Genomic DNA, 26,853 nt, shown 5'->3' with positions numbered 1-26,853 from the left:
CTTTAGAATCTTTTGTTCAAAGGGACTGACTTTGCATACACTTATACATATAAAAGTAACTTTGTTCATTTGATACCAATGTGTGTAAGTGTTGCAAGAGCTGGCAGATCTGCCAGCTCGTAGAAGACCTAATGCTCCTGGTGCTGAGCCTCTCCAAAAAATTACTGTGTACCCATAACGCCCATTGATACCTCTTCAGAGGAGCTAGTATTGCCAACTCCAGACATTCAACAATCACAGTTCAGGCCCCCCCAAAACCATGAGATTGCCTTTAAAAAAACCCACAAGTTTTTAAAACAATACATTTTGTGTTGTGTTATTTGCTTTCTAATTTTTGAGCTTCCAGGGGTCTCATTTTAAGGCTTTTTCCACAAACATGGTGGCTAGAAACACTTTTTCTTTTTTTATTAAATAAAAGACGAGATTCTTGTGTAATCACATGACCCAGGAGCTGGAGCTTTAAGAAAAACTGCATTTGTCAGGAGAACCACAAACAAATCATGAGCGTTGGCAACAGTGGGCCCTGAGCCCAGCATACAAGTTAGCAACATTCCACTTGTTTACCAATCTGAATTTTTATATTTTTATTTCTATATTAATTGCTACAAGACTAGCTCCAAATAACAATTCTGAGGTTACTGTGAGGTTATGGCATTCTCTTAAATAATAATTATTAATCTTTCACAATATAATAATTGAAAATAAAATATTTTTGCTAGCTCTCTTCCCTCAAGATACTTTGGGGCAACTCCAGATTAAAGGCTTGATCCTCCAAACACTTAGTACCTGCTGTAGTCCCTCTGGAGACTTTGACTCACCAAAAAGGATGTGTTATATGAGTTGTATTCCATCTGTGCCAGGTCCGCTGCTCCCATCCTGGCTCCCTGACAGCACGGCTCTTTCGAGCTGTGTTGCACTTTCTGTCTCTTACTACTGCCTCTGAGACACACCTTTCCAAGGAAGTCACCCCAGCATGGAGACAGTCACATAAAATGTAATGCAGCGTTGCAATGGATTAACCTTATATAACCTTTCTGCTGGTCTTCAAACAGACTATGACTTTCAATCCCATTTCACCCCTTCTTATGTCATAGTTCCATGCACTTGTGAAGGGCTCTCTACAGCATCTGGTGGGGGATAGAAAGGGGAAGAATGATGCGGCGGAAGTCACTGACTCTCCTGCATGTACACATATACACACCCAGAGCATATCAGAGATCCATGCAGAAGGTTTTCTCCCATTAATATGAGAATGGGATTAGGCCCTTAGAGAGGAAGGTATAATGCATTTTACTGGGGGAAGAACAAAATTAAAAGATGTCTATGCCCAGCATTGAAGTCAGTGGGAATTACATCCATTTTTTTTTATTCCAGGGCTAAATTTGGTCCATTGTTCCAGATTAATGAGCCAGATGCTGACTGCCTGGTGTGCTTAATTCTGCTCCATAAAATCCACAGGCAGAGAAGGAAAATGGAGTAGAAGTTTTCCATACCAATGCTGGTTCCCACAAACCTATGGAAAAGCCATAGAACAAGGACTGGGGCTCTAAATTTGTGCATGCACATTCCCTGACCTGGCGTAGCTATATGCACATACAGCCATACACACAGATTATTTATGCCCCTAACAGGAATAGTTTGTACAGGGGGAGAAGATAAATCAGTGACAAGAGCAGAATAATGAGGTGTCTACAAGTGCATTTGTCATCCATTTTGGTGGAATTTAAACAAGGAGATATAACTTGACCTCAAATCCTCTATTATTACTAAAATTAATTTTATACTCTTATAAAGGTATTCAGACAACAGCTGAGGCATTAATATACACCAAAATTCTCTTCTGCTGCCCACTCTTCAGAGGTTCAAGCCACAGACTGGAGAAGGTAATTTTGCCCCAAATGTCAACATTTTGTTACAGTTGTAAACATGCTCAAATTAATATTTCATTTCTATCTGTTTGGTAACTAAAACAAGTTTCTCTTCCACCAACATACTACACAGAGTATGAGTAAATGTGGACTGAAGTAAAGTGAGTCATGATGATGATAAAATAATGTTGTTACCTTTAAATGTCAGCTATTATTCTATGCTAAGATCTCTCAACATTGTAGTCCATAGAAAGTTAAATGGGAGAGCTCCACTGCACTAGACAAACACAATAAAAAATATTATCGCCAAAGAAACTACTTCGAGCCTTTCTTTTCCTCTAAGACAGCATTAAAGAGAAAACAAATTCCATTATTAAGTGCAAATGTAACGTTAACCTTCATAACAGTGTCTAATGTACTTGAGGAAAAGGTCAAAACATTTTCTGTTGTTGTTGTTGCATGAGGATCAGAAATGTCAAACCCTCCTCGCTGTATGCTTCACACTGGCCTCCTGATCCTTCACAATACTGCAGCAACACCAACACAAACTAGCAGAGGTATGAGTCAGTATTCTTTTATTATGACAATAAGAACATGATTGCTTGGCAAACTGCTCTTGTTGCTGTTGCTATAACAGGAAAGCATATTAATGGCCGGTCCAGTTACCTACGGGCCGTGCTCTGCAAAAACCACAGGCTCAAATTTCAGGCCATGAGCCAGGTTGTGAATCATTTACACCTACATAAATCTGGTATCATTCCCCTGACTTTAATTAAGGACTTGTCTACAGACAAAAATTGTACCACTTTACCTATACCCACCCCGCCCCCAAGTGTGAACCATATGGAAAGGGGAATAAACTATCCTGGTATAAGGCATCTTTATTTGGGTATAACTGTGTACACACTAGGGGTTGTAATGATATAATTTGATTGGTAAAAAATCACAACCCTAACTAATATAGTTATACCAGTACAGAGAATATAACCTTAGGCTTGGTCTACACTATAGAGTTAGGCCCAAATGAGCCAGATGCTAACTGCCTGGTGTGCTTAATTCTGCTCCATAAAATCTACAGGCAGAGAAGGAAAATGGAGTAGAAGTTTTCCATACCAGTGCTGGTTCCCACAAACCTATGGAAAAGCCATAGAACAAGGACTGGGGCTCTAAATTTGTGCATGCACATTCCCTGACCTGGCGTCAAAGAATAAGGCACCTTACATTGACCTAATTATGTAAGTGTCTACACTAGGATCTTACTTCCTCCAAAGTAAGTGGCCTGCTACACCGACATAACTCCATCTCCAGAAGAGGTATAGGGCTTATGTCAGGCCTTGTCTACATGGCCACTTTACAGTGCTGAAACTTTCTCACTCAGGCGGGTGAAAAAACACACCCCTGAGCGATGCATGTTTCAGCGCTGTAAAGTGGCAGTGTAGACAGTGCACCAGCGCTGGGAGCTGTGCTCCCAGCATGCGTAGCTACTCCCCTCATGGGGGTGGCTTTTTTACAGTGCTGGGAGAGCTCGCTCCCAGCGCTCTCAGCACTGGTGCTGTGAATACACAGACATATTAAAGTGCTGGCACGACAGGGCTTTAACGTTGGTAGTGAAGACATACTGTTAGTGTAGTTAGGGTGACACAATGTCTATGCAGACACTGCCTTACTTACTACTTTGGCTGCCAGGCTCACAGCTGGAGCCATGAAATTGACAATGTCAATTTCACTGCTGGTAGGCTCCCTGCTGTGAAATTAAGCCCAGCTCTGAACTCACAGCTGCCCCAGCCCCAGCTGTCAGCCTGGTGTCCAGTTTAGAGCTGGAGCCCCCATCCCCAGGAGCCAGCCCCAGCTGTGAGCCCAGTGCAGGGCTCAATATCACCACATGGAGCCTACCCCCAGTGAAATTGACATTCTTGTCAATTTCACAGCTCCTCCAGCTGTGAGTCCTCCCCTGTTGCTGCCCCATGCAGCTGCGAAATTGATAAGAATGTCAATTTCAGCACCAGTAGGCTCTTTGAACCCACAAGGGGCTCACTGCTCCAGCTATCACCTCTAGGTGGGTGGCTCCAGCTGTGAGCCCCACTCAGCTGTCAGTGCCTCACAATGCCCCACTTCAGAGAGTGCAAGTGCTCCTGGTGAGGACACACACCATTAGCAGAAGGAGGGTAGTGTGGACACCAACAGTGCAGTGGCTGTAGGTCGACCTAAATTATGTCAACCTAATTTTGTAATGTAGACAAACCCTTAGTTACTTCAAGTTTATGTGAGTGTAGATTCTGGCTTCAGGTCTCTAGCTCCCTGATACTACAAGGGTTGAGAGCCCTGCTACTCTCTAAGAGGGAGGGAGTGCCTTTCATTATTCAGCAGCAGCTGAGTCCTGATTCAGAGCACTGGAATCTTGACTGGTTGCTGCTACACAGCCAAAAATATGGTGGCCCTATTATGAGGGGCTCAAGAATGGGAAGGATTCAAAGTTGAGGGAAATATGAATATCCTCAGAACTTCATCTAGAAAGTGAAGAAACCCTGGGGGTAAGGGACAATCAGAGGCAACTCTGCAGATCTTCTATGGCAGAAGACATAAAGTCAGGGCATGCCCTATATGTTAGGGACGTGGTCCCAAGGAGGTAAGGACTGAACAATAAAGCAAGGTTGGGGGGGGTGTTAATAACAGACCTGGGGGAAAGTAGTGAGGCTGAGTGACAGAGCTGAGGGAGGTGGGATGGTGAGGGTGTGATAAGGCTCCAGGCTTGTTTTTCCTGCCTGCCAATGGTCTGTAGAGGATATATAAGAGCTCTGACTAATGCTTGCAATGGCTAAGTATTGCTGCCCACAGTTAAGCAAAGCAAACTGGTACACTGGGGAATGCCACATCACCAGACTTAGGGTGCGCAAAAAGCTAGCACCAGCCCCTATATACTGTTTACACAAGAGGTTTTGCTTTATGCTTCATAATGTGATTCACTGGGCTGTGTCCTACAAGAGACTTAGATCTGATTCTTGCACCTGCTTTTATATCTGTCCCTGGTATTTTTTCCCTTTAGAGCAAAAGCATGGTCAGCAACAATAACATAGTAGCATTGTAACCCAAGTTTTCAAAAACTGCCGCTGAAATTGAGCCTGCAGTTTTGCACCCATAATTACTTTTACCCACATTTTGTATTTGCAAGTGTAGTTTTCACAAGCAACTCCTAGTTTCTGAACATATAAAAACCTGAACATGAAAATTTGGGAATGCAAAGTTGCAGGCACGATTCTAAAGTCTCTCATGAATAATCTGTAATATTGCTGATATGAAAGAAAAGTCTCTATAATATGTATTTTTGAAGTGACTTAGTATAGAAAGTGATTTTTCAAACACATGAAGCATAACAAGAAAACAGAATGTTATAATATAAATAAATGATTTTATATTGCAGCTGCAGAGAGTAACACAACCTTGCATATATCTAGTGTTGAGGATAGCAACAGACAGCCAATTGTAGTAACAAGCTAGATTTCACAACGTACAAGATGTAAATCTGGCATGATTTCTTGCATTATAGATAGTCTTTTTCAGAAGCAATTCCTCCTCACCTGTTGTCTTATATGCTAAAATATTTTTAAAGGATTTTATACAAAGGATATGATCAGTGGGACAATGGGAGTCAGAACTCTTGCATTATAATTCCAACTCTGTCACTGACCTGTTGTGGACTTAACTTTTTTGTAACTCAGTTTTCTATCTGTAAAGTGGTTATAATACTCAACAACTACACAGGAATCTTGTGTGGCTTGAGCAGCTAATATTTTAAAAGTGTTTTGTAATCCTCAGATTCCAGGAGGTATGTAGGAAAAGAAAAGTATTATTAATTCAGAACTATAGACTGAGAGTGCGGTGTGCAGACCAGAATCCATCTGAAGTACCGTCTGATTTTGGGTCTGACGCAGAGCCAAACCTGTTCAGGCAAGTTCAGCCTCTAGCATTCCAACATGAGTCACCTCCCACTTCAAAAATGCAGAAGAGCTCACATTCAAGATTCTGATTTTTGGCTGATCTCTATTCTAAACCTGTTATAACTGATGCTATGCAAATGTAATGGAGCATTTTTCATGTGGGGTTTCTTGCTTTATTATACAAATGTAGGCTGTTGTGGCAGTTAAGTAATTAAGCAACTAATATTTTCTCCCAGTTTTTTTGCCCCTCATGAGAATTTATTTTTATGAATTTTAGTTGTTTGATCTTACTGTTGATAATCCTTGCATCACTGTCAGATGTTGCTTCGGGCATGAACAAGCTTTCCCCGTCTATCATGCTGCTGCCAGAATAATGCCCTTTTTGTGTTTCTCTGAGTACATCTACACTGCAGCTGGAGATGTAATTCCCAGGTTGGGTAGACATTCATGTGCTAGCTTTGATCGAGCTAATACACTAAAAAATCATGTTGCCACGGTGGCATGGGCAACAGTGTGGGCTAGCTGCCCAAATACAATCCTGTACAAGAACCTAAGTACGTATTTGGGCAACTAGCCCAAGCCACTGTGGCTACACTGATTTCTTTTCAGTGAGCTAGTTCAATCAAAGCTAGCTCATGTACACCTACCCAAGCTGGAATTTACAACTCCAACTGCAGTGTAGATATACCTTCAGACTTAATTTTTTTATGAGGACAGGTTGCTGGGCTACCACACAACCTCCAGCCTGTAGGACCACTTAGAACACTTAGAATATCAGGGTTGGAAGGGACCTCAGGAGGTCATCTAATCCAACCCCCTGCTCAAAGCAGGACCAATCCCCAATTTTTGCCCCAGATCCCAAATGGCCCCCTCAAGGATTGAACTCACAACCCTGGGTTTAGCAGGCCAATGCTCAAACCACTGAGCTATCCCTCCCCCAGACCAGTGGACTCTTTTCCATCTGGTCACTACCCTTTGACCAATAGGTGCCGACTCTGTGGGTGCTCCAGGGCTGGAGCACCCATGGGAAAAAATAGAGGGTACACAGCACCCACTGGAAGTCCTGTGGATCAGCACCTCCGCCTGCCCCCCAGCATCTCCCGCCCGCCGCGGTCAGCTGTTCAGCAGTGTTCAGGAAGAGCTGGGGGAGAGGAGGAGGAGGAGGGGCAGGAAGAGGTGGGATGGGTGGGGGTTTCGGGGGAAGGGCTGGAGTGGGGGCAGGGCCTGGGGGGGAGCGGGAGTCAAGCATCCCCTGGGAACAGAGGAAGTCAGCACCTGTGCTATAACCTGTCCAGCTTGGGTGGCTCTACCCTTGCACAGCTCGCGGAGCCATTGTAACACAGCCAGCGAAGGTATTGCTGTTATAGAAATCCCTTTATAATATAGGACAAAGGCACTTACAGAACTTTTTATTGCCCCTTTTCCCACCAAAATAATTGAGATCAGATTATTGCCTTTACTCTCCCTCCCAAAATCTAATCTGGGTCACGCTGACGCTGAGCCTACTCACTGGAAATGCTTTGCTTGTGAAATCCCCCCTCTGAGGGTGTTTTCAGAATTTTCGAGTGTGTCCTGTTTCAGTATTCCCTGTTTCCCCCCTACCCCTCCTTTGCACAAGTGGGTTTGGATTTTGATGCTGGCTGTTTGTTCTTGAGCCACAGAGTCCAGCTGGGGATTAATGGAGTTGTTTTTGAAAAGAGCCTTTCAAGTGATTTAATATTTGAAACCTGTTTTGTTTTCATTCCTTCTTTGGCTTTGCCTCAGCACCCCATATCGAGTGCTTTGTATTTGTGCTTTACATTTTCTAATCCCGTTTTCAGATCTTCATAGGGGGTGAACTCATCCCTGTGCAAAGGGCCAGCACAAGGTATAGGTATCACTTCAGCTTCACTTAAACCTGAATTTGAGATATTAAGAGGGAATTAAGTGTTGCATGGGCATTATTCTGAATCTCTACCAGAGCTGAATTTCATCCTTTGAAAGCAGTATCCTCACTAATTAGGTCTAGTTTTTGCCTTTTCTCTCTTAGTACTCGATAGTACTATGGCTGTGGAAGGCATAGGGAGAACTGATTTGACTCACTAAGAAGGATTATAGTAAATTACAAAATTGCTTTTCAAGAGAGAGGATTCAGAAATATCTACAGAACCCCTTAGGCCTGCATAGCATTAAGCCACATAAGGACCATAGGCTTTTGAGGACCTCCACTCCCAGTTCAAACTCACTCATGAATGCAACCACATCCCTGGCCCAATATCCCACTGCAACTCCCTGCCCCTGTCACTATCTCCCCTTTGAATTTTTGTACACGTTTGTGTACAAGGAAATGTGGGGTATATCACACTCAAGAGCACACCAGATTATGCAAGACTGGGATTTGATGAGCCTCAGAATCCACTGTAGATCACTGTAGATGGGCCTTGGAATCCACTGTAGAATACACCAAGATCTGCAAAAAATCAAAGGGAAATTCAAAAGCAAATGAACCTCAACTTAATCTTTAAAGGGTGAAAGAGGTTGCAACTGGCTTTCAGGTTGGGAGGTCATAAGTATATGCTGAGCATGAGAAAGACCCGACTGAGTGGTCCTTTAAAAGCCTAGGCCCTGTGGCTCAGACCAAGTACGTTTGGCACAGACTAGGGGCTAACCCTCACTTGTAAGTATCTGCATATATTCTGATGAAAGTTACTGGGGATCTGATTGAGATAGTAAGTGCTTTGCATCTGCAGCAAGGCACTTCAATCAATCTATAACAATGAAATGTCAGTGGTCATTAACATCTTTTGAGAACTGCAGTGCTGCCACATGTGAGATGCAAGTGTCAGTCTACCCCCTTGATCTCATCAGAGTCAAGATTTTAAAATGCAGAACTGAAAGAGAGGTCCACCCACAGGGAAAAGAGGAAGTCAATCACTGATGGAGAACCGTAATAAATATGCTGCTGCAAGGAACAAAAATAAAAGATAGAAGACCAAAAAGCAGAAGCATGTACTCAACGCAATGCCAGCTATGAGAGTGAGTCAAACCATCTGAGAAGGATGGAAAATCCAGACATCCACGCTCTCAGTCTTAATATCACACAATACATAGCTGAATTCAGAAGCAAAGAAAATGCCCTGGTCCCCTGAAAGATATAGAAGAGGACCCTGTCAATAGAAGCATCAGCAGCTCTGAGCTCTCCTGTAGGAGATTTTTTAAAATTAAATTAAATTAAATTAAATTAAAAGCAAACATTTCAAAAATAAATAAGACAGGGACAAATAGAATCAGTTCCTTCCTGGTGCCAAAACTTTAATCAAATTATAAAATCAGAACGTAAGGTCCTGATCCTACAAGTTGATCCACATGGGCAGACTCCAGTGTTAGCCCATAGCCCCACTGTCTTCAGTACAGAGATCAGCTTGCGGGATCAGAGACTAAATGATTAACAAAAGTAAAACTAACAACACATTTATGGTACAGTTACTGATGCATTTCCCATTTATTAGCCTAACCTGTGGCCTTATACCGCTCAGGAACTGACAGAGACAATATTAAGAGAAGATCCCATGAATATTTGGGCTCTATGTGGATCTGAATTTAATCAGGCATTAAATAAACTTTGACCAAGATTTTCAAACATGGTTGCCTAAAATTAGGCTTCTAAATCTGTATTTAGGAACCTGAATAAGTGGCTTGATTTTCAAGTGTGCTGATCATCCAGAAGCTCCCATTAAAGTCAATTGTTCTTTCTTGGGTGGAGTAGGAGCCATCCAGCTTCATCCAGGTGCTGATCTCCTGTTAGCATTAGGACATCCTTGCAATGTTATTGGTTATGTGAATTGGAAATGAGGTATAAGACTGCAAGTTTGTCACAGAGGTCACAGAAGTCATGGATTCCGTGACTTTCCAGGACCTCCATGACTTCTGCAGTAGCCAGTGCAGCTGGCCCAGGGGCTGCCTGAGCAGTCAGGGGTACAGATTTAGTCAGGGGTATAGAGTACAAGTCATGCACAGGTCACAGCCTGCGCTGCTTCCCGCAGATATCATTGGCTGGGAATGGCAAACCGCAGCCACTGGGAGCTGCGGGGAGCCGTGCCTGCGGACGGTCAACATAAACAAAATGTCTCATGGTCCACCAGCAGATTACCCTGATAGGCTGCGTGCCGAAGGTTGCTGACCCCTGGTGTATATCTCCACTTAGGTGGAGTTTTATTTAACTAAAATTGCAAATTTATGACACTCTACTTAAATGACATGAAATGTCCTAGATATCACATCAAAAACCTTGCTCTTTTGCAATGTGGACCATCAAAGGACTGGAACATCATAGAATCCATGGTCCTAGAGGAAGATTTATAACACCTGCAATAACTTTCTCATTGGTCACGTTGGGGACTGTGCTCAAGCTGTAGTTGAGGTTCTGCCTGCATCATTGGGGTTTGATCCTGCCAGGTATTAACTACTCTGATCCTGATCCAGCAACACATTTAAGCCTTACTGAAGTGTAAGTATATGAGTAAGTCCTCTTCACTGGCACTACTTGTGTGCTTAATGTTAATTCAGCTTTTAAGTGTTTTACTAGCTTGCAGCCAGAGTAATCAGTACCTTGCAGGACTAAGGCCAGGGTGAGCAGCATACAATGGGAGCTGAAGTTACTGAGGTAATGTGTGGGACAAGAGCTGAGGAGCAACATATTGGAGGCACAGTCACAACCGCAGGATTGTCAGGCAAGAGCATTCCATTGTAGGAGTGGGATGAAGAAAGGAGAGCCCTTATAGTACTGTATCTACAGCGACAGCCCAAATAGCACTGTTACTACAGGGGCCATTACTGTAGACAGAATACTCTTTAGTTGCTTTTTTAAGAGGATACTGGTGGCATTTCATCAAAGGCTCAAGCTAAAACCCTACTCCCATACCTCTGTGGCTGCAATGTGATGTGTTTTCAGGGTCTGTGCTAAAATGGTAACTTCAGTGAAACAGAGGGTGGTTGGTATATTACCAAGATGATCAGAAGTTGCCCACCTCTCTCTGCATACAAAGTAATTTATTGCACAATTACATTTACTTTTTAAAATATTAAATTCCTGAAAGTGAAGCATTTAATTTTTTTCTCAATAGTTTAATAAAGAAGAAACTTAATATCATTTATCGAGTAATTTAATTTAGATATGATAGAAGAAGAAATCAAATTTAAAAAAAAATCCCACTACTAATTATCTAGTGGATAATGCAATTGTAAGCCATATGTAGCATGGATTTGCTAAGCATAAAAGTTGACAAACTTGATTTTTTTATGGAATTACAGAATTAGTAGATGAAAAGAACATGGTAGATGTAATATATTGGGATTGTTAGTACAGCATTTGAAACAATGCCTTACATTTCATTGAAGTTAATAAGGAAAGTACAGCAGGTTGTAACCTAAAACCAATTTCTCCCAACTGGCCCTTTAAATAACTTCCACCCATCTCAACCCACTTATTTCTGTTGTGGAGTAATAAGTTGCAAAGTATCAGCTTGAGTGTAAGTGGCTAGTGGAGTCCACAGGGTTTGGTATTAGGACCATTTTTTTAGGGCAAGATTCTGATCCTCTTACTTACACGGAGGCCCTGTCTACACTGGCAAGTTTCTGCACAGTAAAGCAGCTTTGAGCGCTGTCACTCCCAAGGTGTACACACTGCCAAGCCACTTAGTGCGCAGAAACTGCACAGATGCAATGCTCTAAAAAACCACCCCGACACAAGGCGTAGAGTTTTCTGCACTGGGGCTACAGCATAGCAGTGCCAGTGTAGACACCGTGGTCGATTACAGTGCTGCAATTGGCCTCCAGGCGGTGCCCCATAATGCCTGTTCTCACATCTCTCGTTATTGGTTTGAACTCTACTGCTCTGCCCTCAGGTGACCAACCGTCAGCCCCACCCTGTACATTCCTTTGCATATTTGAAAGCCCTCTTCCTGTTTGCTCAGTGGTGCGTGCAGTGGTCTCAGCGCGTCTTTCCAGGTTGCCATGCCTGCTCCACGCACCAAGTGATCCCCTGCTTGGAGCAATGCCGAGCTGCTGGACCTCATCGGCATTTGGGGAGAGGAGGCTGTCCAGTCCCAGCTGTGCTCCAGCCATCGGAATTATGCTACCTATGGACAGATTTCTAGATGCATGATAGAAAGGGGCCATGGCCGAGACACACTGCAGTGCAGGGTCAAAGTGAAGGAGCTGCGGAATGCCTACCACAAGGCGTGGGAGGCAAACCGCCCCTCCAGTGCTGTGCCCAGGAGCTGCCAGTTCTACAAAGAGCTAGACAAGATACTCGGTGGTGACCCCACCTCCACTGCAAAGGACCCTGTGGATACTTTGTTGGCTTGCATGCCAGTCGAGAGTGGACCTAGCCAGGAGGAGGCAATCTTGGACGAAGAGGAGGAGGGGGACCCAGAGGCAGAGGATGACTCAGAAGCCAGAGATACGTGCAGTCAGGAGCTATTTTCTACCCTGGAGGAGCCTAGCCAGTCACAGCAGTCAAATCTTGGTGAAGCGCAAACAGGACAGGAGGCCTCTGGTAAGTGGATCTGATTTTGGGAATTGCTGAAGCGAGTTGTTGGGGACAGGAGGGTTGCAGAAAGCAGGCTTGTCTCCCACCTCATGCCTAGACTGAGCAGTGGCACAGGCTGTTGATACACTCCCTCACTTCACGGGACTCTCCCTCAGAGATCTCCTGGAAACTCTTATGGAGATACTGGGCAGTCCACTGCCACAGGTTCTTCAGCAGAGCTGCTTTGTTTCTTGCCCCATTAACGGTAACTTTCCTGCGCCTCTTTGCCATGATGGGTGGGGGGACCATTGCTGCACACAGGCTAGCCACATAGGGGAAAGGGTGGAAGCCACAGGCTTGGAGAAGACCCTCCCTTGATTCCCTGCTCACCCTCAGCAGCGAGATATCTTCCATAATGATCACCTCTTGTGGAAAGTGTGGGGACAGGAATGATTATCAGGCCCCCGCTACAGTGCTGGCTCTCCCCAAGTGCCCAAGAGCCACGTGCCCAGCATACAGCAGGGTCAGGGAACAGTGATTTACTCTGCCCTGTGGCTACTCACTATTTTGGGGGTCTTGTGGCTCATGTATGCTTGCCTGGGGTCAGCCAGTTAGTGACAGGTGTGTGAATACTGGCTGTGTTTTAAAGCACTGAAACAGTGTTGTCTGTGTGACAAACAATACTGCTGCTGTAAAATGTTGCATTTAAACTTCACAGAGATGACCTTGGGAGCACAGCCTCCCTCTTTGTTATTGGCGGCAGAACGGCTGCGCAGAATTAGAAAGCACCCAAGAAGAACTAAGGAGGATTTTATGTGTGAGGTTATGATGTACTCTGCCACCGAGAAAAAAGAATTGAAGGAGTGGCGGGACAGCAAGAAGAGGGACTGAAAGGAGAATGCGGCACGCCAGAAAGAAGCCATGGAGCGGCTCTTAACAGTTATGGAGCGCCATGGGGACACGCTCCAGGCCATACTAGCTCTTCAAACCGAGCAGCTCCGCGACTGCCCTCCCCTGCAGCTGCTGTTGCAAAACTCTTTCCCATGCACCAAAACTCTTCCCCCCCACCCCCACCCCCACCGCCAACACACTGTTATCAACCTCCTGGCTCCACTCTCTACCCATAGCATTCCACTCTTCCCTCCTCACAGTCCAGCAGTGTGGACTCCCACTGCACTCAACACCCATCCCTCTGCAGTTTGGCCCTGCTGAAGTACAGCACCTGATGCATCATACTGCAAAGGAGAAGGTTGGGTATGATCCCTGGACATACACAAATCTGCAGCCATTCTGGGACCCCTCCTCTTCTTGAGACCTTCCATTTCCCCACTCCCTCCCTGCTGATGATATTTTTCATTTGACTCTCTCCTCTGGTTGTTGTCTTTCAATAAAATAATTGTGTGTGTTTGAAAGCAATCTTTATTCTATTAAGTGAAAGCAAACAGAGCACTGCAAAGCAACATACAATTATGTTAAGGCCCCTTCTTGCATCATGTGCGCCAATCACCTCCTAGCATTACAAGCACTGCAATCCTGAGCATAGCAACCAATATGAGTGGCTTTCAGCTTCAAATTGCTGCCTCAAAGCATCCCTGATCCTTATGGCCCCACGCTGTGCCCCTCTAATAGCCCTGGTCTCTGGCTGTTCAAACTCAGCCTCCAGGCACTGAGCCTCTGCAGTCCAGCCCTGAGTGAAGCTTTTAACCTTCCCTTCACAAATATTATGGAGCGTACAGCACGCAGCTATAAGCATAGGACTATTGTCATCGGCCATGTCCAGCTTCCCATACAGGCATCACCAGCGGGCTTTTAAATGGTCAAATGCACACTCCACAGTCATTCTGCACTTGCTCAGCCTGTTGTTGAACCGCTCCTTGCTGCTGTCAAGTTGCCCCGTGTATGGCTTCATGAGCCACGGCATTAAGGGGTAGGTGGGGTCTCCCAGGATCACAATGGGCATTTTGACTTCCCCTATGGTGATCTTCTGGTCAGGGAAGAAAGTCTGTGTTAGTGTCTGTGAAACACCCACGGTGATCCACAAGTGCCTGGAGAACCATTGAGAAATACCCCTTATGATTAATGTACTTGGTGACTAGGTGGTCTGGTGCCAGAATTGGAATGTGCGTGCCATCGATCGCCCCTCCACAGTTAGGGAAGCCCATTTGTGCAAAGCCATCCACAATGTCATGCACTTTGCCCAGAGTCATGGTCTTTCAGAGCAGGATGCGATTAATGGTCCTGCACACTTCCATCAACATGAGTCCAATGGTCGACTTTCCCACTCTGAACTGGTTAACGACCAATGGGTAGCAGTCTGGAGTAGCCAACTTTCACAATGCAATCGCCAAGCGCTTCTCCAGTGACAGGACAGCTCTCATTCTCATGTCCTTGCACCGCAGGGCTGGGACAAGCTCATCACACAGTCCCATGAATATGGCTTTCCTCATGCGAAAGATGCAGACATGCATCACGATGTGATCCTACCACTCAGTGCTTGTTTCCTGAGCCCAAAAGCAGCATTCCACTATGGTCAGCACCTCTGTGAATACCACAAGCAATCTCGTGTCATAGCTAGTATGCGTGGAGAGATCAATATCGCACTCCTCTTGCCTTTGTAGTTTAAGGAATAACTCCACTGCCACTCGTGATGTGTTGGTCAACGTGAGCAGCATACTGGTCAACAGCTCAAGATCCGTTCCTGCAGCCCGAAAGAGGCAGGACAGGGCGCGCAGTACACAAAGTTGAAAGATGGCACCAAATGCGGATGGAAGCACAGGGATTACTGGGATGCAATGCAATGTATCATAGGGCATTGGGACAGGACCCAGGATGCCCAGCAACCCCTTCTGCCTTCCCACAAATCTTAGCAGTAAAAGAGAAAGAGGTGCTCTGTGGGATAGCTGCCCGAATAGCGCTGCAAGTGCTGCAAGTGTGAACACGCTATTGCACAGGCAGCTGTCAGTGTGAACACACAACAGCAGTTTTCCTTCGGCGCTCTCTGAGTGGCGCTCTAACTGCTGACGCTGTAACTTTGCAAGTGTAGACGTGCCCTTTGTAGCATGTTACCCTGCAATGCCACTGAAGTAAATGGAAATTACTCATGGAGTAAGGTGCTACTCAGTGTAAGGGTATCAGACTCTGGCAATGATCTGGAAGATAGGGGCAAGCAGTATGTGTATAACATGTGCAGATAATAAATTGTGAGGAGCTGGAAATATATGTGAGAACAGAGAAGAATATAAGGGGCTCTAAATAGATTATAAAAAATTGGCAGAACATAACAAAATGAGATCCCATTTGGGCACATGCAGCCTGGTACGTCTGAGGGGAAAATAATCTGAAACACACAAATAATCAATGGGAGGAAAAAACCTGGAAAGCAGTAATCCGGAAAGAGACATAGGGTGATAAAGTACTGCAAATCTGACATGATTCTGGGATGCATTATTACAGCAAAAAGGCCAGTTCACTTATGGGCTGCACATACAGAAACATCAATTCACAGAACAGAGAGAGAATGGTCCCGCTCTCTCTCTCTCTCTCTCTCTCTGGCTTTGGAGCCTAGTAGGCTACAACTCAGCCAGCTAAATCAAGATACAAGGTGTTTACCTACATCTACACTGGGAAAAAGGTCAAGTTTAAGTCAGGATTACCTAATATGTGTTTATTTATTTCAGGTTTAGCTATCACCTTTCCTAATCAAGACAAAACCCTCTATGGCTCTTGTCTGGCTACAACTGCAACAGTGAATTAATTTCTGAGCTCCACCAAATAAAGGAGATATTGACAAATTGGAGACAGTTTAAAGAAGAGCTACAAGAATTATCTGGAGGAATGGAAAGATTAAAACAGCTAAATATGCAATTTTGTTAAAGGATGACTACATAGGGCCATGTTAACGATCTACAAATATTTAAATAATGTAAACAATAAGGACGGAGTGGAAGTATTTAGACGGGTCCACATGGATGTGAGTAATTAAATGAAATTAAGAAAGAGAAATTTTAGAATGAATATCAGGAAACACTTCCTGACAGGGAAGTGCAATAGGCTGTGAAACAATCTTCCAAAGGAAGTCATTGAAACCCCTTCAATTAGGACATTTAAAACAGGAGTGGAAAAAATGCTAGAAAATGTGCTGTAGGGAACAAATCCATTGACAGGAAAATGGACTGGATGATCTGCAGTTGTTTTTTCCTGCCTATCTCGCTTACTTCAGTGAATATTATCAAGAGAAGAAAATGAAGGCTTGAAGCGTGAAAATTAATCATTTACAACACATTTATGGGAGCAAAGAGCAGGTAGCTCAGATCTATCCCTATCTCCTGAAGGCTGACAACCAATAACACCTGTGTCCTTTGTGTTCTTCAATGTACTGTTTCTCTGTCACTCACACTAACAAAGCTGACAACCACAGTAATGCTTAGGGTGTGGCTGGCCACTGAAAAACCTGTATGACTGATATTTTTCTGTGCAGTTGGCTCTCACTATTTATCATCTGATTATGGCACTTCTTGAACTTAATTGCGTAATTATTGCTGTAATTTTGGTTGAGCAGCAGGGTTTTATTCACACAGAACACGTACACTCTCCCAAAAGCTATATTGTCTGCTTTATAATCAGAAGTTATTTTCCATAAAAAACTTGACAGTATATTTTGTTGTAGTTCACTGGGATCAAAGGATACTTTTGTATTGAGAGTAAATGATTTCCCTGCCATCAAAATATATTAATGCATCCTGCTCCTACTTACGTGTAACTGAGAACAAAGATTGAACTTTTAATATATAGGAATACTGTATATATACCACCCAGAAACCTACTGTACAGCATCAAGCATTTATGATACAGTATAATCAGCTGAATTCAGGATTTAATCTTAACAGAATACCTTCTCTATCATTTACAGACATTAAGCCCTATTTTACTATTTTTGCCTCCAAAGAACTCTTACTGAAAACAGTGGGAGTTCTGGACAAAGATGAAGGGGAGAATATGTCCCAAGAGCTATTTCTTTTCTACCCATTTCATAATATCCGACATGAAAGTTTATGTATAGAGCATTTAAAAACAGCAAACATTTTAATGCTACATTTAAGGTATATAAAACCCTGACTTGTTTATATTTGTAATGTTTCTTGCATGTTGTTTCATTGCCATTATTTTTTTCCCCATAAAATGTTTAGTTGGTGCTTCCACCTTTTCATTCTGAGATAAATTTTGCCATCTACCTTCATTAGAGAGTCCATTGATTCCAATGGGACTTCTTACAGAGAAAGAACAGATTTAGAATTTTTATTAAAGCTAACGTTAAAAGAATTATATAATACGTAGGTTGGGAAAACAGTGTCTGTACATCTGGGTACAGTGCTTAGATTATCCACAAATACAAAGTTAGTTGTTAAAGTCAAATGATACATAGAGTACATAATCAGCAATAACCCAAATTTTGGTGAATAGATTTAACAATATAGTTTAGATATTAGAATCCGAATACTTGGGTACATCACTTGTGAAAAGTTATAAGGAGATTTGGTTGTGGAAAGCAAAATATATCAATGAGTGGAGACTGACCCTCAGTAATTGAGAATTAGGTTGGCTGTGCATTTAGAAAATACAATCCATGAGGAAAGTATTTGTTACTTTCCTGACTGCGCTTCTCATCGGCACTCCAGCTCATCCCTCCTGGCATTGCCAATGTCCAGTGATGTGTTCTATGGAGATGTCCCTCAACTAGCCGATGGCGTCCGACACCATGAGTTGCAGCATCAGCCAAGCATAGTGTTGACTGATTCTGCATTCTTTCAGCACTTGCTCGTTACTGGAGTTCCATGCACCTAAGGCTCTGACGATCAGTGCATGTGTCTTACTACACTGTGAGTAAGGGTGACAAAAATCTGTCCCTCTAGAGTATTTTAACAGTGGACTTAAAATATAAGAAGTAGAAAAATAGTTTATTTTTCAGAAAAGAGCACCTGTGTGCAGCAGAAGACTGATTAAAGGGGCAATAATTAAGGGGGAGATCATGCAGTATAACACATTCAAACAATTGCTCCAAGGACATCTTTTTTCAAAGTTCAGGGGGTAGCTGCATTAGTCTGTATCCACAAAAACAACAAGGAGTCCAGTGGCACCTTAAAAACTAACAGATTTATTTGAGCATAAGCTTTCGTGGGTAAAAAAACACTTCTCTTTCAAAGTTCTTTTCCTAGGGAAAGCTAAAAGCTCTTTTCAGAGTAACAGCCATGTTAGTCTGTATTCGCAAAAAGAAAAGGAGTACTTGTGGCACCTTAGAGACTAACAAATTTATTTGAGCATAAGCTTTTGTGAGCTACAGCTCACTTCATCGGATGCCTCATCATGCTTCTTGGTGCATAGACACATCTCCCACTGAAGTTAGTGGGCATTGCTCAGATTTCTCTAAGATTGCTCATGCTCTTTCATGTTGGGTGTGCACTGGGTGGCTCTCAAAACTGTTAACAAAGGCATGCAATACTAGGTCACCAAATCAGATGTAAGCCTTTTCAATACAATGACCAAAAGGCTATGGAGTTCCAGCCTGGGATTTACAGAATGTCACGAATGAGGGCCTGCAGCCGGGCCTGAGATCAGCTAGCTAGTTAGTAGGCATCCTTCAGTCCCAAGAGACCATGGGTATGCACCCCTCAGAGGTAAAGAATTTACTCAGTTGGTTTTATGGCAGCTGCAAACGTGGCTGAAGAGACCCACTCAAGAGAGACAACCTTTGCCGCATCTGTCACATTTAAAGGTGAAGTTTCGACCCTTTGCGCTCTGCCTCCTGCAAGCTCTTTTCTCCTCCGCTAAGCTGGATGGCTTCCTCTCCTAACTCTGGAGATCAGCAAGCTAACTGCAATGGAAACCCCTAGTTAGCCAGGTCGCCTGACTGGCGTTGCCAAGACAGCTCTTAAGCCCAGCAGTACCATTGGCCAGTGGCTGCTCAACGCTTATGCCTGCAGCTGTGCTCGCTCTTGTGCCTGCCTTGTTTCCAGCTGTGCTCCAGTCCTATCCCTGCCCTGTTTCCAGTCTAGCTCCAGGCCTGCTATAGTCTGCTCCAACCCTGCTCCGTTTCTGACTCCTGGTTCCTGACTCTGGCTCTGACTCCTGAGTCTGGCTCCAACTATTAGGCTGGATCACCACTGCTCGGACCACTAGGAGTGACCACCCATGACCTGGTGAGTGACAGTTCGAGCAGCCTAACCAAAAAAAAAAAAGGAGGTAAAGAAGGGGAGTAGAAATGGGTCAGCTACTGGGATGGATCCTGCTAAGGCCAGCATCATCTTGTTGGAGAAAATGGATGCCAGTGTTCCCTCTAATTTTTTATGTCCATGTGCGGAATAAATTTTGTTATGTACACCAATATGGAGGTGATGTGTGCTGGGGGTGAGGCCAAAGGGTACGGAGTGTGGCACAGGGCTCAGGGTTAGGGCAGAGGGTTGGGGTGTGGGGAGGATGAGGGCTCTTTTTGGGGTTGTGGGCTCTGGAGTGGGGCTGGGGTTGAGGGGATTGGGAGGCGGGAGGGCGCTCAGGGTTAGGGCAGAGGGTTGGGGCGTGGGCTCAGGGGTGGGGCTAGGGATGAGGGGTTTGGGGTGTGGAGGGGGGATCAGGGCTGGGACAGAGGATAGGGTGACCAGGTATCCAGTTTTCGACCGGAACACCCAGTCAAAAAGGGATCTTGGCGGCTCTGGTCAGCACTGCTGACCGGGCTGCTGACTGACCAGTTGGTGGTGCCATGCAGCGGGGCTGGCAGGCTCCCTGCTAGCCTCCGCTCCGCGCGGCTCCCAAGAAGTGGCCGGTATGTCTCTCCTCCGGCTCCTATGCATAGGGTAGGGTTGGGGAACCTAGGGCATGGCCCGTGGTTAATTTCATCCGGCCCGTGGCGCCCCTGCACGGGGCAGGAGCTGTGAGCATTGGCTCGTCTGGCTGCAGGGGGAAGCCCTGAACCTCCGCGTCCTGCCCCCCCGTGGGTGAGTGGCCCGTGTTTGATTTTTTTTCTGTGGGTCAATGGCCCGTGACAGACAAAAGGTTCCCCAGAGCTCGTACCCCAGCTGGAGCCCTCACTCCAACCCCCTGTCCCAGCCCAGAGCACCCTCCTGCACCCCAAACCCAACAACCTTGGCCCCACCCCAGAGCCAGCACCCCCAGCGGAAGCCCTCACCCCCTCCTGCATTCCAACCCACTGTCTCAGCCCGGAGCCCCTTCCTGCACTCCGTACTCCTCATTTCTGGCTCCACCCTGGAGCCTGCACCCGCAGCTGGAGCCCTCACCGCCTCCTGCATGCAAGCCCCCAAGCCAGCCCAGTGAAAATGAGCAAGTGAGTGAGGGTGGGGAGAATGAGCGATGAGGGGGGGATGGAGTAAGCGGGGGCGGGGCCTTGGAGAAGGGGCGGGGCTGGGCAAGGGTGTTTGGTTTTGTGTGAGTAGAAAGTTGGCAATCCTAGCAGAGGGTTGGATGCAGTGTGTGAAGGCTCCAGCTAGGGGTGAAGGCTCTGGGGTGGGGCCAGGGTTGAGAGATTTGGGGTGCGCAAGGGGGCTCAGGCAGATGGTTGGGGTGCAGGGGTGTGTGGGCTCTGGGGTGGGGTGGGGGTGTGGAGTTTGATATGCAGGCTTCCCCAGGGCTGCGGCAGAGAGAGATGACTCCTCCCAGTCCTCTATTTCTGCAGCTGGGCTGGGCTGGGGGAGAGGCGCCTCTCCTGGGCCACGGCAGTTCCAGCGGGCCTGGGCTGGGCTGGGCTGGGGGAGGGCCTAAGTTAATAAAGACTGGGAGTGGATGTGTCATTACACAAAGTAAAACTATTTCCCCCTCCCACCCCCCACTGTTTTTCACACATTCTTGTCAACTGCTAGAAATGGCCCACTTTGATTATCACTACAAAAGGTCGTGTCTCCCTCCCACCCCCGGCTCTCCTGCTGGTAATAGCTCACCTTAACTGATCACTCTCATTATAGTGTGTATGGTAACACCCATTGTTTTATGTTCTCTGTATATATAAATCTCCCCACTGTATTTTCCACTGCATGCATCCGATGAAGTGAGTTGTAGCTCATGAAAGCTTATGCTCAAATAAATTTGTTAGTCTCTAAGGTGCCACAAGTACTCCTTTTCTTTTTACAGAGTTTCTAGCAATCAAGGCAACTCTGAAGAGTGGTGTCACCTCCTGGAGGGAGCTCAGTTCCCCGTCCAGGTTCTCACAAACCCTAAGAACCTAGAGTACCTCTGGATGGCCAGGCACCTCAATCAATGGCAGATTTGATTTTGTTGTAACCTATTACCTAGGGCCTACAAATGGGATAGCAGATGCTCTGTCCCACAAAAAGTTATACCTATAGACTGGCATGGAACTTCTCTTCACAGTCCTTAATGCATCCAACTTTTTCTTCAGGTCAGTTGACTGCAATCTAATGTATCTGTTCTCAGCTGTTCCACGACCCCTTTGCGACCCAAATCCATCAGACCCTGGATAACACAGGTGCTCAATCTGTCTCCAGATTCAGGCTGCAGGATGGCCTCCTCTATGATAAGGATCGTATTTATGTTCTGGAGAGTCAGCCTAGACTCCAGGTCCTGAAACTGTCATGACATGCCAGTTGATGGTCACTTTGTCCAACCCAAGATGTAGGGCCCGATATTGCAGAGTTTCTGGTGACTTCATTCATATGCATGCATCAAAGAGTATGCAAGGCTCTCGGACATTTGCTCCCAATCCAAGAGCTGGCACTTGAAACTGCTCAGCCTTCTCCAGCCTTTGCCCATTCCTTCCACCCCCACCGCCCCCAGCAACCCTGGTCTATTGTATCTATAGACTCTGTTGGGGAGCTGTCTCAATCTCAAGGGCACAAATAGCTTCCCCTACCATGGGCTACCAACTGGCATCATGCTGGACTCTGGCCCCCAGTTTGTCTCCCATTTTGGACAGGAATTTCAATGGCTTCTCAGCATAAAGTCTATCACCTTCTCTGCCTACCACCTGCAGACCAATAGGCAAACAGAACAAGTCAACTAGATTCTAGAACAGTACCTGCACTGTTTCTTGAATTACCCCCAGGACGACTGGTTTTCTCCGCTTCACTATGCAGAATTCACCTTTAACAATGCAATCCATGCCTCGACATAACAAAGCTCATTCTGTGTAACTGTTTTCATTCTCAATTCCATCCTGACATACCCATGAACTCCCCAGTACCTGCAGCCGTAGACTGGGCTGCCCACCTACACCAAGAACTCCAGGAACAATTGATATCCATAAAGGAAACTTACAAACACCATGATGACCAAGGCTGTCTGACCTCTCTCAACTAGCTGTCGGAGACAAGGTCTACTGACCCAGAACCTCAAGTTGGTTCACTTGTCAGCCAAAACTGATCATCAGTACTTGTGCCCATTCAAAATTTTGGAACAGGTCAATCCTGTAGCCTTCGAGCTATGAATACCTGCTTCACTCAAGATGCATCCAATATTTCACATTTCCCTCCTTAAGCTACATACTGAGAATATCTACAAATCACTCCAGCCCACCACCACTGCCCAGAACCATTAGAGAGCAAGAATAAATTAATCTGGCAAATCTTTAACTCCCGGTGAGTTAGGGAAAAACTCCCTTACCTGGTGAACTGGACGGGCTATGATCTGGATGACTGATCTTGGGAACTAGCTGAAAACATCCACACCCCAGACCTACTACAGGACTTCCACTGGGCTCACAGGCATCAGCTTCTAATTTTCCACCAGGGTGCTCTACCCACACTCAGCCCCAGGTCCCGCCCCCACTCCACCCCTTCCCCCGAGGCCCTGTCCCACCTCTTCCTGCCCTGACTCTTTCCATCTCCTCCCCCAAACGCGCCCCATCCCTGCTCCTCCCAGCTCCTCCTGCACGCTGCTGAACAGCTGTTCCGCAGAGTTCAGGAGGTGCTGGAAGGGAAGGGGAGGAGTTGATCGACGGGAGCTGGCGGCAGGTGGGAGTGGGGGGGACGGAAGGGAGTGTGGTTGCCTATGGGTGCTAAGTACCCACTAATTTTTCTCTGGAGCACCCACAGAGTCGGGGCCTATGACTGGGCTCATCGAGGTGTCCTCAAAAGGGAGGGGTTCTGTCAAGAATGAGAGCCTAGATATAGCTGGGCCTGGGATCAGCAAGCACCACAGCTGCAATGTCTAATTGGCCAGACTGGCTGAGCAGCATTGCAAGGTCTGCTCTTAAACCTATCTGTAGCACTTAGCGCATGGCTGCTTAATGCTTATGCCTGCTGTTGCACTCACTCCTATGCCTGCCCTGTTCCCAGCCTTCTTCCAGCCTTGGTTCAGCACTCCTCAGTTTCTGACTCCTGACTCCAGCTCTGACCCTTGGCTCTGACTCCTGGTTCCTGATTCCAGGTCCAATTCTTGGATCTTGACTTCTGCTCCAGATACTAGGCCAGACCACCACTGCTCCGACCACTAGCACTGACTGCCCAGGACTTGGTCAGAGACACAGAGAAGCCTTTAACTCCCTTCTCTATGCAGTAAGTTTCTATGAGATTTGTGTAAATGATGACATTGTCTGTGTAGAGCAGTGGTTCTTAACCTTTACTGCAGCCTGCACCCCTTTGGTTCTCAAAATACGTTCTCGTACCCTTTATCAAAAATCAAAGTATGTTCTCGCATTGTTGAAGTAGGTCAGTTCTTTAAACCTAGATATATTTTTGTTTGTATATTACAGTAAGAGTTAAAAAATGTATAATGTTAATAAATACATGGGTTTGATGAAATAGTTGTACTTATGTGCCTGTGCTTAATTTGTATTTTCGATGATTTATCTTCTAAAAAAATCTGGCATGTCTTGCACCTCCAGAAAGGGCATCTTGCACCCCCAGGGGGAGCATGCACCCCAAGTTAAGAACCACTGATGTAGAGGCTTCAGGTGTGCAGAATACCTCATTTTCTCCTTTCCCCCTTGAGATTAGTGCCATTCCCATCCCTGCTATAGTGTGACTGTATCTCTAGTGAACAGCAAGAACGAAAGACTGTAGAGTCTCAAGGTGGCCCGGGCATCATTAGACAACAATAAGAAACAAAAAATGAAAAGTATGACACCAATAACTCCAAAGTATATTATTACTAGATAAAAGTCCATGCTGTCATGTGGGTGTAAAGTGCAAAATAGCCTAAATGGCTGAGAACTTAAAAATTGAACAATAATAGGCTGTGAACTGCAGTGATGATTTAACCTGGTGATATTCTAAACAAAAAAACTCCCAACCATCCTTGTAGCTGTTTCCATCACTTCCCCCTGACTCAACAGACACAATACATGCCTCAGAATGACAAGGTGCTAACCTGGGATTAGGGCCCCTTTGGGCTCCAGAATCTTTTCCAGTTTCTAAAAATTATGTGATTTCAAGAAATTCAACCTTAACAAGAGGGGTTAAAAATGCTGTTGTGGTGGGGAACTGGATGATTAAGGTATGGGTATGGTCATATTCAATTTTTCACTCTAATCTTGCCCAGGTCAGCAGTGAATGAAAGTCATTGCTAGTGAAAGTCATTGCTGTTCAGTGACCCACTTTATGTGACATGACTGATGGTCTCAGATCAGCTCCTAGAAGAGAAGATGATCACACGTGGCTCCTTATTGATAGTCTTAGCATATAAAGCCATGGAATTGTCTGAATGTGCATGGAGACCGAATTTCCCTTTGCATTGTTTATGCCTGGGCTCTACTACATATCCCAGGGCTAAATACCCTCATATTGACATTACACCTAGCATCCCCCTGTATTTCAAATTTGCATTACAAATTTTCAAATGTGAATTTTTTTTTACTGGCATGACAAAATTTTCACACATTTCAAAAGGAATACAAGCTCCTGCACTACATCATGTAGTTGCCTCACCAACAGTGTTATCCGGGGGGTTAATTCCCTTGCTGTTCGCCTTTTATTGCTCACATACCCACAGAGTACCATGCCATGCAGTCAGAGGGGAGGGACAATTTGCTCCCGTGCAATGCCCTGTGGACCTATTAATGTCCCCGCACCAGGGGCAGGACCCACATGTTCAGCACCTTGTCAGGCAGATCAGGGCAGCACCCTCCAGCCGCATTTAAAGCAGGAGGGGGACAATAGACTGAGGTGGGAAAGAGACAAAATCAAGGGGAAATAGCTCCTTCCTTGTAGGAAACGGCCTCCCCCAAGCCTGTAGGGGTCTCTGCAGCTGAGCCTCCCCCCACTCATTGATCCACCCTCCCCTCCCCTCCCCTCCCCTCAGGCTGCCGCGGGCAGGGCGGGGATAGAGAATGTACCCAGGCATCATAGAGAGTAGCCAGCAGCAGGGACGGAGCGTCGAGCTGCACGGCGGACAGGAGTGCGCTTCCCGCCGCCATCTTGACGCCGGGCACGAAGGCCCTCCCTCGGCTAGTTTCATAGCACACACCCTCCGCTCTGTGGCGTCGAAAGGGGCTGGAGTTTCACCGCCAATCATTTCACGCCAGAGGGAGGAGTAGGCGGTTTCCGGCCGCACGGGCCGTTCCGCACAGGGTCGCGCTTCCCCTGCCCTCACCTAAGATGGCGACTCCCCCCTCCAGCCCCCCCTCGCGCGGCGGGGGCGGAGCCGGGCCCGCCCCCTGCCTGCCTGGGTGGGAGGGGGTGTTGTGTGTGTGTGTGCGGCAGGCGCCCGCCAGCCCCGGCCGTGACTGACACTCACACGCGCCCCGGCACGCAGCGAGCCCGGAGCCCCGTTCGCAGGGCCCCGCCGACACACCGACCTCGCGGCAGCAGCGCCATGACGGCCAGGCGGGAGGTAGCGGCGGCGGCCCGCGGCCCCGGCTCTGGCTCTGCCCGCCGGGCGCCCGGGGCCCCCCGGCTCGGAGCGGTGCTGCGGCTTCTGCTCGCGCTGATCGCGCACACGGCCCGGGCCGAGCAGGAAGGTGAGAGGCGCCCCCGCGCCGGCTCCCGGGCTCCGCCGTTACCGTTTGGGGCCTGGCCGCAGAGCGGGGCCCCGATCCTGGCAGCCTGCGCCGGGCCCAGGCTGGGGAGGGTCCCCCGGGGCGGTTGCTCAGGGGTTTGCTGGGACCCGGAGCGCTCCAGCCGCGGGCGGCAGCTGAGCCGGGGAAGCGGCTCCCGTCCCCCCTAGTGCCTGGGCCGCTGCCACCCTCGGCCGGGCCCCTGTGCGGGTGGGGGTGTCCCTTCGCAGCGCCTCGCTTCTCCTCCCGGCCGCTGCCAGCTCACAGGCTGGGGCTGGTCTCCCTGCCGCCCTTCCCGGACTGTCACTGCCGGTCTGACGCGCCCCGCCTCGGCCCGGGGGTCAGGCCAGGGCCCGGGCCGGGGGGTCCGGGTGGGGGGGTGAGAAGCAGGGGTCAGGGCTGGCCGTTGAGGCTTGTCCGCAAGCTTTCGGGAGGCCGTTGACATTGAGGTGAACTTGTGAATGGGCTTCACCTCGGGACTTTCCCCTGAGGCAGTGGCAGGGGGAAGCTGGTGCCGCCTGGTAAAACACCTTCCCTTGCGGGCGCTTCCCCATGCTTCAGTTCGAAGGCAGCTGCCCATTATCAGACGCT

The 26,853-nt window shown here is 46.8% G+C and overlaps 1 protein-coding gene and 1 long non-coding RNA gene across 5 annotated transcripts in view; one reads left to right on the top strand and one right to left on the bottom strand.

Moving 5' to 3' along the window:
- Positions 1–25,700, bottom strand: part of LOC140914625 (uncharacterized) — a 47,832-nt gene extending 22,132 nt beyond the window's left edge. Inside the window, exons 1-2 of the long non-coding RNA XR_012159927.1 lie at positions 25,603–25,700; positions 8,160–8,252 (exon numbers count right to left, since the gene is read on the bottom strand). This is a non-coding gene — a long non-coding RNA (uncharacterized lncRNA). The remainder of the gene's footprint in view (positions 1–8,159; positions 8,253–25,602) is intronic.
- Positions 25,701–25,925: 225 nt separating this feature from the next.
- TMEM131 (transmembrane protein 131) overlaps positions 25,926–26,853 on the top strand; it is a 202,525-nt gene continuing 201,597 nt past the window's right edge. For 3 of the 4 annotated variants that reach the window (XR_012159916.1, XM_073352811.1, XM_073352835.1), the window contains exon 1: positions 25,926–26,226. Coding sequence is in view for 3 of the 4 variants with exons in the window: in XM_073352811.1 (XP_073208912.1) it covers positions 26,082–26,226 (145 nt within the window). In the remaining variant the exon portion in view is untranslated. The remainder of the gene's footprint in view (positions 26,227–26,853) is intronic. The other variant, XM_073352822.1, reaches the window with a different exon arrangement.

This window comes from Lepidochelys kempii, chromosome 1 (genome assembly GCF_965140265.1).
Source record: "Lepidochelys kempii isolate rLepKem1 chromosome 1, rLepKem1.hap2, whole genome shotgun sequence".
Lineage (NCBI taxonomy): Eukaryota > Metazoa > Chordata > Testudines > Cheloniidae > Lepidochelys > Lepidochelys kempii.
Note: the sequence above shows the minus strand (reverse complement) of the source record. Positions and strands in the feature narration are given on the sequence as shown.